The sequence below is a fragment of the Micropterus salmoides genome, unplaced genomic scaffold (assembly GCF_014851395.1).
Source record: "Micropterus salmoides isolate LMB-PRFRI ecotype aquatic unplaced genomic scaffold, ASM1485139v1 Ms_hic_scaffold_9, whole genome shotgun sequence".
Lineage (NCBI taxonomy): Eukaryota > Metazoa > Chordata > Actinopteri > Centrarchiformes > Centrarchidae > Micropterus > Micropterus salmoides.
The window spans coordinates 19,711,346-19,727,991 of record NW_024044681.1 but is presented as its reverse complement, the minus strand read 5'-3'; the positions used below and the strand labels follow the sequence as shown (position 1 = coordinate 19,727,991).

The following is a 16,646-nucleotide window of genomic DNA, read 5'->3' as shown; positions in this document are numbered from 1 at the left end:
AGTCAAAGTAAGAATACTTCTAAAGGCTGTCTCAACTGTCAAAACAGTCCTAAATAATTGCTTTGATGTTAAAACCTTACACCTCCCCACCAAAACGCCACGAATCAGAAACTGATAATAGACTTTTATATCTTGGTAACAATGTAATTTGTTAAATGGAGTTTGTAAGAAGTCAAAAAAACATCTTTACTCATAGTCCAAAATGTGTAATCATTGAATTGAAGTGAAAAGCATATATCCTCAAAACTAGCTATGCTAAGGCTAGATTTGATAACCATGAGAGTCACTAAAAATACCAGAGTATTGGACAGGTACGTACATAGTTTGTAGTAGTCGTGAAGAAAAGGTTTTCACTCCCAAAGTGATGTGATTATTTTCTATATTACTAAATAGTTTCACATGATCATCAATTTTTACCCTATATTAGGTCATACTGTGTGATATTTGATGTAATCTCATTAAAATTTTACTTATGTTTCCATAATTCTATATTTTGCAAAGTGAGTTATGGTGGGTTTTACCTTCTTCTGGTTTACAAAAAAGATATTACGAGGTTTTCTAATAATGTCGTGAAAGTTCGACACACGTTGACTGCACTCTCTGTGAATTGCTCTTCCAAACACACGCAGACGTGCACGCAGAAAAACCTGCTCACAGAGGGTTAAAACAAATGCCAGGAAGAAATCAGATTAAAATGAGGTTGGATCTCATTTCAGTTTTTCTCTGTCACTTTTTTCTTTACTCATGACCCATTTTTCTCTGCTGCTGCAGGAGAGAAGGGGTGGGGGGGTGGAGGGGTGGGTAAGGGAGGGATAACTTCAGTCCTCTACTTCGACAGAGAGACAGGAAGAAGAAAGAAAGAGAGAGACAGGTAGGGAAAAAAGTGGCAGCAAAAACGGCAGACAGCTTCTGCTAGTCAACAGCTCTGTGTTTTGCATTAAGTAGAGGAAACACACACTCATCTGTGCACTGTTTGTTCACTCAAGTCTGAAGATGTGCATCAGTGTGTGTGTGTGTGTGTGTGTGCATGTGCCTGAATCTGCCAGATATGAGGTAGTAACTGAGCGGCTGATGTGCATTTATGTCCCCTCTGCACAGGTCAATGAATACATTACTGAAGTGCGCGTGTAAATGAAACGTGTGTGTTTGTGTGTGGTGCTTTAGTTGAATTGCTGCTACTTTCAGCAATTCAAAACACATTTATGAGTCCTGCTGTTTGACTCATAAATGCTATGATTCCGTCTCAAAATGCTTCACTCTGTCTTCATCAGAAGCCATCGATCCTATCTAGGGAGCATCTATTTAAGGAGTGACAGGAGATCATCGAAACACACAAACATCCCGCCACGCACTGCCATTCAAACTGGTCAACACAGTCCTTCATCCAGTGTGTGTGTGTGTGTGTGTGTGTGTGTGCGCGTAGGAGAGAGAAAGATAGAGGAGAAGTGATAGACAGTACCTGTCGATGATAACAGGGTCTGAGGGCGTCTCATTACGGTTTCCGCAGCTCTTCTTGTCACAGCACCGACTATGAGAAGGAAAGACAATAGAAGAAGAAGACAAAGTTGAAAAAGAGTAAGACACAGGGAACATAAAAGTTCAAAGTGTTGGAGCAAATTGTGTGTTTTGTCTACACTGATATAAAAATTATTCAAATCTGTCTACACTAACAGCATGGACAAAATCAGACTTATATGACATTAAATACACTTTTTAGGGGAGCCATTTGTGATGAAACACTGATAGTGAGTTGACTGGCTCTTTCTTACATTTTAAAACAAATATATCATTAACACGTCCATGGGCCCTTGGATGTTCACACCGGCCAGCGTCAGGTGCACCCCAGATCCCAACCCTCCTTTGCCCAAATGGCCCCGACCAATAATCAATCAAAGTGTTGCTTGTGCAGTCACACTGTCGTCCAAAGTGAAACGACACAATTAGTTGTTTCAGCAAGTGCCCCAAAACAGCATTTCTTGCCCTGTAGTCATAATTATGACTGAGGGAGGAGGGTGGACAGATGGGTCAACAAAACATCTTCTGTGGCTCTACAGCAGCTTTGTAACATCGGAGAAAATAGCCACCTGATGATGTCATAGTGATGTCATTAGGGTCATTTGACATTGTGCTTGGAGACTTGGAGCCGATGCCTTGTGTTTAAAAGTATGGGAAGTGGAGTTTGATAGGCAAAGGAATTTACCAAGCAGGGAGTGTCTCATGGAAGTTGCATTTTGGGACATGTAGGATACAACATTTATGAATCTTAATCCATATAAGAAACATTCTTTATATAACATGTCTCTTGTTAGTCCTCCGACTTTATGTAAGTGTAATACTAAATCAGTTAACTGTCCCTTAAGCGTTAAACAATTTGCTTGGAAATAATGTCATAAATAACAGTGAATAACAGACACAGAGATCATTTTAATGTTATGTTCTCATTGCCTCATGAATAAGATGACCAACAGGACAATCTTCCTGGAAACGGTGTGTACTTGTTTTAGATCTGCAGCAACACATTCTATAGTTCTGAATTCCTAAAGACTCAGTCTAGTTGCGAGAATACTTGCCATGCACAATACATGACAACTTTCACTCTCTTCTAATTTTACTGATGAACAGGTGAGGTGGAGGGTGGAGAGGATTGGAGGCCGGAGGCTCAGAAGAGGAGTGGGTGGGATACACACTCACACACGAGTAAGTAAAAAAAATACCTGGCATGCACACCAAAATTCACACATATGTACAACAAGTCTGTCAAACCTTTTTTGCGTGCATCAATTATGAATAAATGTGAGAGCAGGAGTGGAAGGATAAAGCCGGTGGGGAAGAGTGAAAGGGTGAGCGTGGGAGGGAAAGCTAAAACAAGAGGGTGGGAAGAAGAGGAAGGGGAGACGTCTCAGGTTTCCCATCGTCACAGATGGCAGAGGTGGAAAGAAAGAGGCTGATACGTTACACCTTACACATTGTCTCCACTATCTGCAGCACTGCCTCTCTTTCTGCTGCTCTATGAACTGGGTCACTTCGTGGTCCCGGTTGGAGAACAGAGCAGAGGAGGAAAAGGGGAGATAAAAGAATGGGAAAATGGGGAGCACGGGAAAAGAGGAAAGCTATAAGCCAGAGGAGGGAGGGAGGGAAGGATGGGTGAGGGTGTGGGGGGCGGGTAAATGAGGAGAGGAGATTAAGGGAGGACAGCAGAGGAGGAGGAGAAGAGAGCAGAGTGGAAGATGTTATAAATGGAGGGGTAGTGGGAAGGAAAACGAGGGGCGGGATGGGGTAATGTAGCACGTATTGCTCTGGATCCTGGTGATCTAATCATCTGGTCTCCTCCTGCCTCCCCTCCTCCCAACTCATGCACGCACGCACGCACGCACGCACACACGCACACACACACACTTTTAAACAGCAGCGTCTCAATAGTATGAAGTGGAGGTGTCATTTTCACCTGTTCTTTATGTGAAAATAAGTAATAAACAATGGAATTTATTATTTTGTTGTAATTAATCAATAGAAAAATCAATCATTCACATCATTTATCAAGGGAAAATGACAAAAATTCACAGATTCCAGCATCTAAATTTGAGTAGGCCGCATGGTTAATTGATTAATCATCAAAATAGACAGATTAATCGATAATGAACATAATCGTTAGTAGTTAGCTGTCTTGCCTGGATGTTTGACTCTCTCGGTCAAGGCCAGTAAAGGTTCCCTTATTTGAGCTTAAATTTTCATCTGCATTTGTTCATAAGTTGTGTTGTCATTTCATAAAAAAACTATAATAAATTAGTCTATCTTTGAGTATCATTCCCTAATGAGATATCCAGCATTTCAATATGAAAGTAGTCCACATTTTCAAGAAGCACTAGCTGCAAGTAAAATATTTGCTCCATCATTTCTCATCTACATTTTTAAATCCCTTCATCCACTGCTGGTCAGTCATTACAAATGTGTGCACCCAAACATTGTTCGAACTCATAGAACTTTATTTAAAATTGTATTGGAGATCCAAAAGTTTCCAAAGAAACCAAATATGTCAGGCTGAAGGGATTTAAAATAATGCACAAAACACCTCAAATACTTCCATTTGACAGAACGGAAAACCATGTGGATATTTCACTCAGTGTTAACATCATTTAGCTTCAATAAAGAACTGGAACAAGCTGATACAGAAACTACTGTTAGTAGAAAAGCGCTATATAAATCGATTTTATTAATATTCTAATTCTTATTCTTATTCTTAAGTGGAAAGAAAACAACTGTTTGTTAAATACAGATAGATGCATTAAAGCCAACATTTGTACTCAACAGACGATACTAACAGTTCAGTAGCCTCGATCATCCATTCTAGAGAAAAACCTTTCATGTGCTCGTGGTTTGCGATGTAGGTCTGTGCGGTGGCAGATTGGCTGGGAGCATATGGCTAATAGCCCCACGATGACAATGAGCCACACTGATTAATGGACGCCCTGAGCTCTTTGTTCTGCGTTGCGTGTTGTGTGTGAGGCCCCCGCTGCAGAATCAGCATGTGAGAACATGAGGCAACAGCCGTAACTTTGACCTCAGCTGCTGCTGCAGACAAGCGAGTGTTTACACTCATTGCAGAAGTCGTACTTTCTGCTCCGATGCTGCACTGTTGCTCCCACAGAGGAAATGTTTGAATATCAAAGGCTCATCTATACTGTACATGGAATGCATTCCCCACATGATAAACAACAATAAGTTACGATAAAATCTGTTGCCAAATTCAATTTATTTATAAATTCCTTGTAAGTCACATCAGAATTTCAATGGGTTGTTCTATAAACCTCTGCAGCTGAACTGCCAGATTATTCAGAGAGCTATAGAATAAAATATTAGTGTGCCTGATTTCACAGCTAAAATCCCTGCTTGTGCATATAGATGAACCCCAATTTATATTGTTACAGTTAAAGTTGTTCAGTGACAAGGTCAGGGAATAAGAACAACTTAATTCATGTGCTAAATTTGAATTTTTATAACTGTGGTGTGTGGAGTGAACGTGCATATGCATACTTCTTTGTGTCTTGTCTTGTGTGTGTGTGTGTGTGTGTGTGTGTGTGTCTGTGTGTGTGAGACCCTGCCTATATTTTATAGTCAGATTGTGAAGGAAGGCCCATTTGTTAGCCATGAAACAACAGGAGGGTTCAGATTGACTAATGAGTTTCTCTGTGTCCTAATTAACCAGGCGTCACAGACACACACACACACACAGACACACACACACACACACACACACACACACACACACACACACACACACACACCCCGCATGCATCCACACACACACATTTTCTATTGTATAGGATAGGTTTGTGAAATGCCTCTATAAATAGAACTTTCCTCCCAACCTACTTCCGAAGAAATTCATCTTTAGATTATAATTAAAGCAACTACTCTGATAGCTAAAACTCATCTTCCTCAACAGATATAGCTTCATGTGTATGCGTATGTAAGCGTCTGGGTGCGTATGTGTGGGGGGGGGTTAATGAGGGTGACAAAATAAGAAATGTACTGAGTACAGAAGCATGATTGCTGAGAACTTTTTGCAGACAAACAAAGCATGTTGTAAAAGAAAAGAGGAGAGGAGAGGAGAGGAGAGGAGTAGGTGTAGAAGGAAAAGTAGAAGCTGGAACGACTGAAGACAGAGAGGACAGGAGGAAGATTTGGGAAGAGGAAATAGATGCACCCATTCTCACCTGCACATGATCTCATGAGTTAACAGGACTCGGCACATCTCTGGGTTCTTGTCTTGGCCTTCATAAACAATCGCCTGTAAAGTGAGAGAGCAAGAGGTAGGAAGGAAAAGAAAGTATATTGTTAGCACATCAACAGCAAAACAGAATACGCACAGCACTAAATCCTGGTCAAGTGTGCTTCAGAAGGTTTCAGCTATGGTAACAAAATTAAGTATGTTAGTTATTCGATTTAGGATCACTGTGTTATTAGCAATTTAACAACTTGATGTGTGATATATACAAGTCTTGATGTTTTTGTTATTTAAAGGCCAACATTAATGTGATACAATTATAAAGAGGAGAAAAAATAACAGAATATATTGTTGTCATCCTGTTCTTCAATTCTAAAGGCTTATCCACCAGGACACCCCTGTGAAAATGTACATTTTTCAAAATTTGTGCGCAATACATAGTTTTGTAAAAACAAAATACCTGAAGTAATTCCCTAAAAGAGCTGGACGTTTTTAGCGGATGTTCCTCAAACAGGACTTTTTAACTGCGAATGAATATGCATTTGGCACTCTAAGTGAGTATTTATGGCACATGGACATTGTGTATGTGGGATGAACTCATAACCTCATGCCCGTGCTTATCATAATGAAGCAACATGTCACCCAGAGCAGTGCGGCTCATTGATGTGTTACTTTTAGCACAACAATGGAGGTAACAATAAGTGGCTTTTCATAGAATTTCTTGACAATGACCGAAATACAGAATTTCGCCAGCCTTGTCCTCCGATTACAGGAACATTTCTGGAAATTAGTTGTGATAGATAATATCTAACATTAAATCATCTTTTTTTGAATTCAGATTGAGCATAAGCAGGTTGTTCATAATTGCATAAGAGGCAACAAAACAGCCAAACAGACCCTCTGATAGATGCCAGTCATCGTATGTATAAAAACGTATTTTGCATGTTTCCAGACCACTGCACTACCAAACTGGTGAGAGGAGATGACCATATTTTGCAGCACTAGATTGTGGGAAAACACAACGGTGATGTCAAACCGGTAGAAATACTGTAGTGTACATTTATTTTCTTCCATCAGGTTATGGCACTGGCAGGGTGTTGTTAGGGTAACAGGTTAATTCCCACTTCACTTCAAACAACACGTAGTTCAGCAGTAACACCTCCACTTCACATAAACACACTCACACCCATTGTCTCTGTCATCACCTTGCACACACCTTGTTCACACATGTTGTTTCAGATCAAAAAATAACAACTGCATCTCATCTGCTCACATGCTGATCATGTGAATCTGAAGTCTAATGTTTAAGGCATAGTGGCTGCAGTAGACAGCAGTCGGCACGGCCCCAGTTTGAATAAGCAGAAAGTTGTGCTGGCATGGAAGCTAAGTGATGTACTACTGCTGCATACAGTTTACACAACCACCACCTACTGCAGGTAAATACACTGACTATCAATACCTCATAGAACCACACTTCAAAAAACCTGAGCTGTCCCTTTAAAAAGAATAAAGTTGTGTATTCACAGAGCATTGGCCACTGTTTCTGCTCCTCAAACAGCATTTCAGCTGAGGCTACTACCTGCTTCCACTGTACAATACCCCTGGTTCTGGTAAGGAAGCTCAGAATAAAGTGAACGCACAAGTCACACACCACTAAGCTATCTATCAATCAATACACACGCCCTGTCTGTCTTTGGTCTATTCCAGTCTGTTTGATCTGTCGTTCCGAGCTCCAGCAAGTTTCACCGAGTGACAAGCTCACTTTTCTCAGGGAGCGGTGAAGAAGTTTCACCGTCCTGTCTAATAGTCTTCAGCTGGGGTTCAGACTCCCTGTTGCTATCAAGTGAACGTTGTAAATGAAGGTAATTCAGCCGAGGGAAAGCTGAACAATTCTAACAACATGCAACAACTTGTGCCGGTGCCATATGGGGAAAACCTAACTGACCTGTGATGGTCATGGAAACCTCAGAAAAAGCAAAACTCTTTGAATCACTGGCTTCATTTCCCCTGTGATTCTTCTCTTTTACATTTTAGGTCTACAGCATTTTTACAAATCCCTCACACAAAAAAACAAAACACAGGTGAAGGTTATCTATATCTTATCCCATTCATTCAATTGCAAGACTCAGTAAGGCTCAATATAGCTTTGCATTACAGTGGAGAAGTCTGACATTTGTAAAAAATTGGCCTCAAAGAACTGACAGAGGTTTTGTGAAAAACTAAATAGAAATGAAAAAGGAGAGGCCTTTTTAAAGAATAATATTGTAAAAAATCTCACACATGTGTGAGCTTGGACTGTCCCACCAGGGGCCCCAGGGCGAGCATGTTCCATATGGGGCCCCAGCATGACCTGAGACTGTAGACTGAGCCCCTCATTTGTAGAGACTACAGCCCTACATAGTCCTCAGTAGAGTCTGAGGGCCCCATTACAATACTGTTGTAGCCTAAAGCATTTCATACTAATAGCTAGCTGTCTCCAGGACCAGGACCCTCTGTGCTTTCTGGAATTGGAGCCCCCATTTGTTTCAGGGCCCGGGGCCCCTGTCAGTTATAATTTTCCATGCATGTGCATACATTCCAGTTGTAAAACCTCTGCAAAAAATGTATCGACACATGAATCTGGAGCCTAAAGTGGTCCAGGACACTGGGGTTGTGCACAGCCAGTCATCGCAGGCGTGAGGTGTGTAATATGAAACAAAACTAGTCTAATCTCAAAGTAGAATGTGGAGCTACAGGTAGACAGCGCTAAGATAACATTTCCAAAAGAGCCAGCTCTACAGAAGAAGCTATTCAAGGTGAAGGACATGATGGCAAATGCATCTATCCAGTGAGCAAAATAAACACATATCCATGCTGAGAACATTTGAACTGACCACGGCCAAAGCAAAGAAGCTCCCGTTCACACACCACTGAGGTTGATCCAAGAGCCACAACATTGGAAACTGCTTCTCTAACTGTAATATTTTCCTTTGATTGTGGCTTAATGAAAGCAAATGTGAGTGTGGGAACTGTAGGAAAAGATGGAGCAGAGAGAATTTGAAGAGGAAATGTACTTTATAAGTTTATAGTTCTGCCTGTGATAAGACCTGCTCATTGTGCCATGGGAAAAGAGTGGGTCAGGCAACATCCTCTGAACTTGTTTCCTACCCTGGACAAACATGTATCAATGTCAACCTCTCTCGTCTTCTCTCTCTTTTTTGCACTTTTGCTCTTTGTTCTCTCTCTCTCTCTATCTATCTCTCTCTCACACACACACACACACACACACACACACACACACACACACACACAGGCCAGGTGAATACATCCTTATTTAGTCTACCATACTGTTTTTTTTTTCAAAACAAAAAATATAGAGGAATTTCTGAAAATCAGCGTCTAACAATCCTTGCCTTGTTTTGACCCTATTTGGACATGAAGAGGGGTGTCCTTCACTGCATCATGATGACTCAAATACTGTGGATCATCAAAAGCTGCCAATCACAGAAACATGTGACTAAACTGAGGTCACAGAGAATAAATTGTAAATAATATTTCCTCCACCTTCTGCGACAGGCTCCTGCATGAGTGTGTAACTTCTTCTACCCTTCTGGCCCACGTTTGTCTCAGCTTCTTCTTCATAGCACTACCTCGCTTGCTCTGCTCTTGTCTTTCATCTGCCTTTTCCCTCCTCTGTCTCCTCCCTTTCTCCGCCTTATAAGGCCTTTCATACAGCATCTCTGCTGCTCTCTCCTCCACATTTAAAGTAGCGTGACATGCGTGGCGTGTAAACAAGGAAGGGGAACACACTTCCTCCTGCGTCAGTGTCAGGTCGACTAGTGAACCAGTGATCCGACGGGGCCACAGTAACAGATGCTTTCTTCTCCGGGACGGAGTCGTGATAAAACCGCTGCTTCTGAAGACTCCGAGGCGCTCTCCTCCTTTATTAAACACAACCAGTGCTGGCCCTCTCAGCGCACACACAAAAAAGTAAGACATATAGAAACAGCAAGGCAACAGAAATAAGTACCAGCTTTAGGTGCCATGCTTTACTTTCCTTTTTAAACTGTGAACTAAACAGAACCTGATATGAGCTTAATAAAGGAGTACCAATACGCATTTTCAAGCTTTAACAACATTGATAAACAACCTAAGCTGAAAGTCTGCACTTTAAAGGTACCATCTGTAATTTTTGACCATCTAAAATGGAGCCACATGTAGACAGAAATGAATTGGTCTTTATGAAAATGTGAAATGTATTCTTGGGGTTCACTATCTATGTCCTAAGAGAACTTTCAGCACTTGCTATTAGTATCTGAATCCATCATGATCCACGGAGGATATCCAGCACAGCAGAAAGCGTAGGATACATCATCTAAACTGTTTCATCCTTATCCTTACCTCTACCTCTTTCTGTGTTTTGAGGATTTTCTTCAAAATAGGTCAAAGTTATGCTATTGTTGCCAGCAATTATAGACCATTCTCACAGTCACAGCTGCTTGACCGGCCTTGGTGTGTCAAGCTGGTGACATTAAACCCTTGACAGCATTTGGCTGGTAGGAAATGGTGTTCGTTAAAGGCTGCTAACACCAGAAATATGAAATAATTATTATTACCAATGTAAACGTTTTCTTACTTCTGAATCAGAAGATGATGTTCCAGTTTCACTTTAACTCTCTATAGGATTGTTTTAGTTAAAAAAAAACAAACAAAAACACCAGCATCTGAAAACATTAAAAGCTTGGTTGTTGGTTATGTATTAAAATACCTAAAACGTAATATTAGATAGACACCAATGCAAAGTCTTTAGTGTGGAGTAGCTTTTTAGTAAGACAACAATGACAAAGAATGAGTGGAACACCAGCAGTGTGCGTGCGTGCGTGCGTGCGTGCGTGCGTGCGTGGTTGGGGTTGGACAGACAGTGGCCATGACATCACAGACCAACTAAGCCAGCCACACGGCTGTTTTGGTTTGACCACCTGTTAGTATTTCGATTCCCTCTACCACTGGGAACCACACACACACACACACGCACGCGCACACACACACACAGCTGAGCATGCTTTATTGCTCTATGTGCAGTTTTGCCTAAGTGCCTATACATATACATTTACAGCACTAAATACCTCCGCTGCTTCCCATTTGTTCATCTCTCCCCTCTCACTCACCTATAAACCCTCCACTACCACACAGACTTTCATACCCACACACACCCACCCACACCAGCCCTCACACAGGCAGATGCCCACAGGTGCAGCACACACCTGCCGGCATCAGGGTCTTGAGGAAAAATGACTTTACCTTTTCAAACTACAAATCTTTTTATGTTGGCTAAAAAAATGCCGAGCATGAAATTGTGTGTAAGTGTGTGTGTTAGGGAGGTCAGAATTCCCTCTCTGTTCTCTGAACTTCCACTGCAAGGGCTAACAGAGCGTATGCGTGTGTGTGTGTGTGTGTGTGTGTGTAGCTGGCTGTCACCCCACCAAGCTCAAGCTAAACAGTGTTATTAGGAAACAGTGTGGTCCCTTAGGCCTGCCAGACACACACGCACACACAAACACACACCCAAAATGTGGATAGCATGACATCTTGGCTCCTCATATCTTGCTAACCACACACATACACACACACACACACTGCATTACATCAGATAGAAAGCTCTCTGTTTCTTATGCAAAAACATAACAATGCTCCCTCATTCTAACTGTTTACCTGAGAAACACTGAGCACAAACACTAAAAGTGTCCGTCTGTCTTCTATCTGTAGTTCAGTCTGCCTCTCTCACTTCTAACTCATCCTGCTGCTCTCTGTCTCTCTCTCACTCAAAGGTACATACAAACAAAAACACAAACATTAACAGAAAAATTGGATCTGATCAGGAAATGCTTGCTACTCGGCAGACCAAATCCCAGAGGTGCTGTTACATCTTTCCACTTCCAACTGTGAGCAGCAGAATTACGCCCCTGTTCCTCAACACCCGCTCGCTACCTCCTCGCTCTAATCACAGCAAGAGAAGTACAGGCAAAAACGCCTGGAGCCATGCAGTGTGTGTGTGCCCCCACCCACACACACACACACATACACAGAGCGGAAACACCCACCCACAGAACACACACACACACATATAAAGGCACATTTTGGTGTGTGCAAGTGCCTGCAGATAGAGGAGGGCGGCGGAGTACAGGCGGATCAGTGGAGCAGCTCATTGTTAGAGACGTAACAGGAGAGGTGACAGACCTCTGTGAGAAAGAGTGTGTGTGTGTGTGTATGTGTGTGTGTGTGTGTGTGTGTATTAAAATGCATGTTTACCTGTTTAGTCATGGAGTCTATGAGTCGAACATAAAAGTCCTGCTCTGTTCTGATGCCTGTTGGGATGCAGAAGAAAAGGGAAACATCATAAACTTTACATAGACAAGCAGAACAACATACAAAACTGCATAAAAAAATATGTCAAATTAAGTAAACATAAGTGATAGACACACAACAGGAAGCTTCCCCGAATATTAGGGGCCACAAGAAAATTAAATACGTATTTCTGATACACAAAATGAAATGCATTTTGTCAGACTTTTTTCTTGTGAAAAATCTTGAATAACTGCATCTCTTTAGGCCTTGAAAAATGTCAAGTAAAACAATCCGAGTGGGAATAATCATGCTTTGGTGCTGAACTGCTCACACATGCAAGAACAACAAATGTGTATGTGTGTGTGTGCGTGTGTGTGTGTGTGGTGCAGATTACCAGCTCTTATAGCATAAATAAATGTGTCTCAACATCTGGGTGTTTTTACTATAAACTGACTCAAGTCAATTTTATTTAGATATCCCAAAATCATAAATTTGCCTCAAAGGGCTTTACAGTTCGTACAACACACCCTCGAACCTCTGTTCCATAAAACTGGGATTCATACACCCAGAACCCATTAGACACCCATTAATGGTTCATACTGATGTTAAATGTCTACACCTTAAAGTCAATATCACTGATAAATGGTTTGGTATGTCCATTTCCACATGCAAATTATATTAAAATCAAAAATTACAGTTTACAAATAGTAGCTATTATGACCGCATGTCTTCATCTCAGAGGTTCTGTGTCAGTTTATGTCATTTCCCTCCCAGCTGTAGATTGTGCTGAATGCTTATAGACCTCAGTACCACAATCCACAGCTACCACAAAAACATGCAACCAGCAGACTACAGATCAAACTGTCACAGAGCCCACTTCAGACCGGACAAACGGACAGTGACAGTGATGAAGCCATAAAGCTGGTGGAAATACACCACAACAGCTGCTCTGAAATGGTGACATTTATGCAGAAATTGGTCAAATTACACAACTGTGAAACTCTACACTGCAGTTTATGTGACATGGACGCACTCTGGCAGCCTGATGGCCCTCTGGTACACATTTTTCCACCTCAAATTTCTGAAAATATCAGCTGCTTTCTGTGTGCACAAACAGGAGACAACAGGCAATCAAGCTGATTTGAAATGTATTATGACTAAGTGTATGAGCGTGTATGTATGTGTGTGTGTGTGTGTGCCAGGCTCCTTGCTCACCATTACTGTAAAGAAGCTGCAGCCGGTAATGAATCCCGTTATTGGTCTTCTCTCCACTTGTCTCCTTAACACACACAACAAACACTCAAGTTTATTGAAATTTTTAGGACAAATGTATGTCTGGAGAGAGAGAGAGAGAGAGAGAGAGAGAGAGAGAGAGAGAGAGAGAGTGTGTGTGTGTGTGTGTGTGTGTGTGTAAATGTGTATAAATATACAGTATGGTAGTAGCCCATGTATATAGGTATCCAAGTTATTGAATACTTCACACCAACACACATAAACTTGTGATTTATGTTCACAGCGGACATATTAAAGCGGGCTGCCCTGTAATTTCTGCACATGTAATCATGGTGTTATTGTGGCTTTTTAATTCCTCTGTAATTACTGGTTATGTTTGGAGGGCAAAAAAAAAGCCAACACTAAATTCTCCGGCTACATTTCATCTCATTTAAACGGTGTCATAATTGATGAGGAGACGGTTGCCCCGCCGCTGTTTATATAGAACAAGTGGTTGTCTTGAATCCAGCTGTAAATTAAAACTTATTTAAACGGTGGCTATTTGTCAAATGCACGAAATAGATCGAAGAACGTTTTTGAGTTTTAATAGTATGTGTTAACTATATATTCATATAGGGGCCTAGGTTAGGCGTTTCATCTGTGTCCAATTTATTTAAAATATTTTACATAATAATAATAAAAATAAAAATAGGATGGTTGTTATTATTATAGCAATAATAATAATACAAAAATAATAACAATTACAATAATAATGTATTGATTAGTTAGTGTATAGGCTATATGTTTAAAATGTGACATTAAACATTAATATCAGTAATCTCAGACACCACAGTGGAATCATCAGGCCTTTACAAAATCAAAATTGTAAATCTCTCAGCATAATAATCTCAACAATGATCAGACCACCGTGAGTTTGTGCACCGACCTTCTCCTTCTCGATGAAGCCCACGAAGTTGGTCCTCTCGATCTCCACCGGCTGACCCTGCCGGTCGTACAGAGCCAGGACGAAGTGGAAGAAGTTGGACTTCCGCAGGTTGGAGGGCGGCTGCTTCTCAAAGTGAGCCCGGGCCAGACCCACTCCACTGCGGACACAGAGGCGTGGGTGAGTCGGTGTTAGAAAGTGTTAAAGGCTATAAAGTTTTTAAAGGTAACTTATTAAAAAGATATACGAGGACCTATAAGTATGTGGACAATTTTATTTATTATATAAAATATTATAATTTTATTATTTTTATTTTCTCGATCTGACTTTTGTTGCTCATTGTTTTTCAAGAAGAGGCGATTTTATGAAAAATAAATCCAAAATCCTCTATTTTCTGAAAATATAATCAAAGTTGTTTATGTTGGGCGTCATGAATTATCCATTAAATCTCTGGCTCTGTGGGCCAAGCGGGGAATTTTGTTACCCTCGAATACAGCCATGAATATGTTTAGAAAAGATGGAAGGCGTGCAGTTTCCCCCCCTTATTTTAAACTCTAAGCATAGGACGAGATTTATTTATTTATCCTTTTGCGTTAATGCTCAGCCAACTACGGACAGAAGGCGCACGTTTCATGGGCGTAAAAATATTGCCATTAACTGTTTAGCACGTTGTCTTAAAATTGACAGGGTATCCATTGTGTGTGGAAATTATAGCCTATCCTGCACAAGAATCTTAATTTGCCAAATTATTTTAGCAACAGTTAAATTCCAAACTCTTCCTCAGGGCAGCAGCTTCGCCTGCTTATCTCCTATCAACACAGCTTGGCCTGCACTGGCTTTTACAGGGTCCTGGCAGAAAAACTCTGCTAGGACCCTCGTTGTTTCTTTGTAAATGAAGGAGGGCGGTAGCGTGTCTCCTTCATCCGAGTAGAGCTCACCTTTGGGCGGCCGTGTTGGCGTCCAGCACGCCGCCCCCCTGCATCCAGCTCCGGACAGTGTTCATGCCTCCCAGCGGCTCCTCCTTCAGGCTGCTGCCGCTTCTCTGGATGCTCTCCTGGATCCCAAACATTAACAAACCTCCGAAGCTCGATGACTGTCCTTCTGTTTCTCAGTCTCTCCCCGCTTGGCTGTGCACTTGTTCTCCTGTAGATCCTTCACTCTTATTCAAGAGGAGCAGCGTGCGTGTGCTGTTTGCTGCGGCTGCTGCGTGCGCTTCGCTGGAAATCAAACAGTTGGATGTTTATTACTCCAATTCTAGTCCCGAGGAAGGAATGTGTGCTAAAACAGAGGGTAAATCATAGCGTAACAGCAGGACCCAAAATGCCCAAACCCCTAAAACACGGATTTAGAACGCCAGAAGGACGGCAGGACGCAGACTGACCCAGTGCGAAAAGGTGTTTAAAGTCACTCCTGGTGCGCCTGGAGATGCACGGGTCAAGCTGTCAGACAAAAAAGAGAGATCAAATATCACCCAGATCGGATGTCATCACTATCTGACACTTCTTTCTTCCTCTTTTCGCTCTTTGCTTTCTCTTCTTCTCCCTCCGCCCTGTGGTCCGGGTCTGTGGTGTCCAGAGCAGCGCTGCTTCCTGCGGATAACTCTCGAGCTCTCTCCACGCCGCTCCCTCTCTGAGGTAAAAACGCTTTGTGACTCTTCCCAAAGGACGCTCTTTGAGAACCAAACACGGGCTTCTCCCGCCCCGGGGGGAGAGAGAGGGAGCTAAGATGGGAAAGGAGAGAGGGGAGGCGACCGGAGGATAGGGGAGGGGACAGGACCGGAGGAGAGGAGAAGAGAGGAGACGCCCCCAAACAAAGGAGGGAGTGGAGTCAGGTCCGCCACATGCAGCGGCCACAGTGCTCCTCTCCTCGGTCCCTCTATCCTCCCCTGCCCGGTCCGGGAACCCTCTCTGTCCTTTTGCAAAAACGTCTCTTCCCATTAAATGTGGACTTTTAATTCTTGCGCAGCGTCACAACACTGGAAATCGAATAGAAAGTTCCTTTTTGCAGAGCAGAGTCGGCGGCAGACTGGCGCCCATGATGCTGGAAGAAGTGGACATTTCTCGGCTGCAGGGCAATCACGACTTAATTATCTTAAAAATCTACTTTTTACGCGCGGCACTAGTGCTATCACAGTGTTTTAAGATTATCATGGAAATATTAAATAAGGAAACAAAAAAGACACGTCTAAATTTTGTAGCCTTTGGTTGGAAATTTTAAGACAAGATAAAAACTTATATGTGTATTTCAAATGGTTATTCAAAGCTTTCTCACAGCAAAAAAAATCGACCGTATTAACTAAATTAAATCTTGGTCTTAGAGCCTCACAAAGAAGGTTTTACTGCCTCTAAAACTACGATTTAAAGAACGAACAACTGATATCTCTGCGTATCAAACAGTCCAGGACCATTACTCATTTCAGCTGCAGACACATGATGAATTATG

The 16,646-nt window shown here is 41.9% G+C and overlaps 1 protein-coding gene across 5 annotated transcripts in view; it reads right to left on the bottom strand.

The window, feature by feature from the left end:
- The window catches only part of LOC119895379 (transcription factor COE1-A-like), an 86,766-nt gene extending 70,824 nt beyond the window's left edge, over positions 1-15,942 (bottom strand). For 2 of the 5 annotated variants that reach the window (XM_038708473.1, XM_038708477.1), the window contains exons 1-6: positions 15,143-15,939; positions 14,208-14,364; positions 13,265-13,328; positions 12,014-12,069; positions 5,715-5,788; positions 1,460-1,528 (exon numbers count right to left, since the gene is read on the bottom strand). In XM_038708473.1, the coding sequence (XP_038564401.1) occupies positions 1,460-1,528; positions 5,715-5,788; positions 12,014-12,069; positions 13,265-13,328; positions 14,208-14,364; positions 15,143-15,273 (551 nt within the window). In that variant the 5' untranslated portion in view covers positions 15,274-15,939. Of the gene's footprint in view, positions 1-1,459; positions 1,529-5,714; positions 5,789-12,013; positions 12,070-13,264; positions 13,329-14,207; positions 14,365-15,142 lie in introns of all 5 variants that reach the window. The other 3 variants (XM_038708474.1, XM_038708478.1, XM_038708476.1) reach the window with 3 other exon arrangements.
- Between the last annotated feature and the right edge of the window lie 704 nt (positions 15,943-16,646).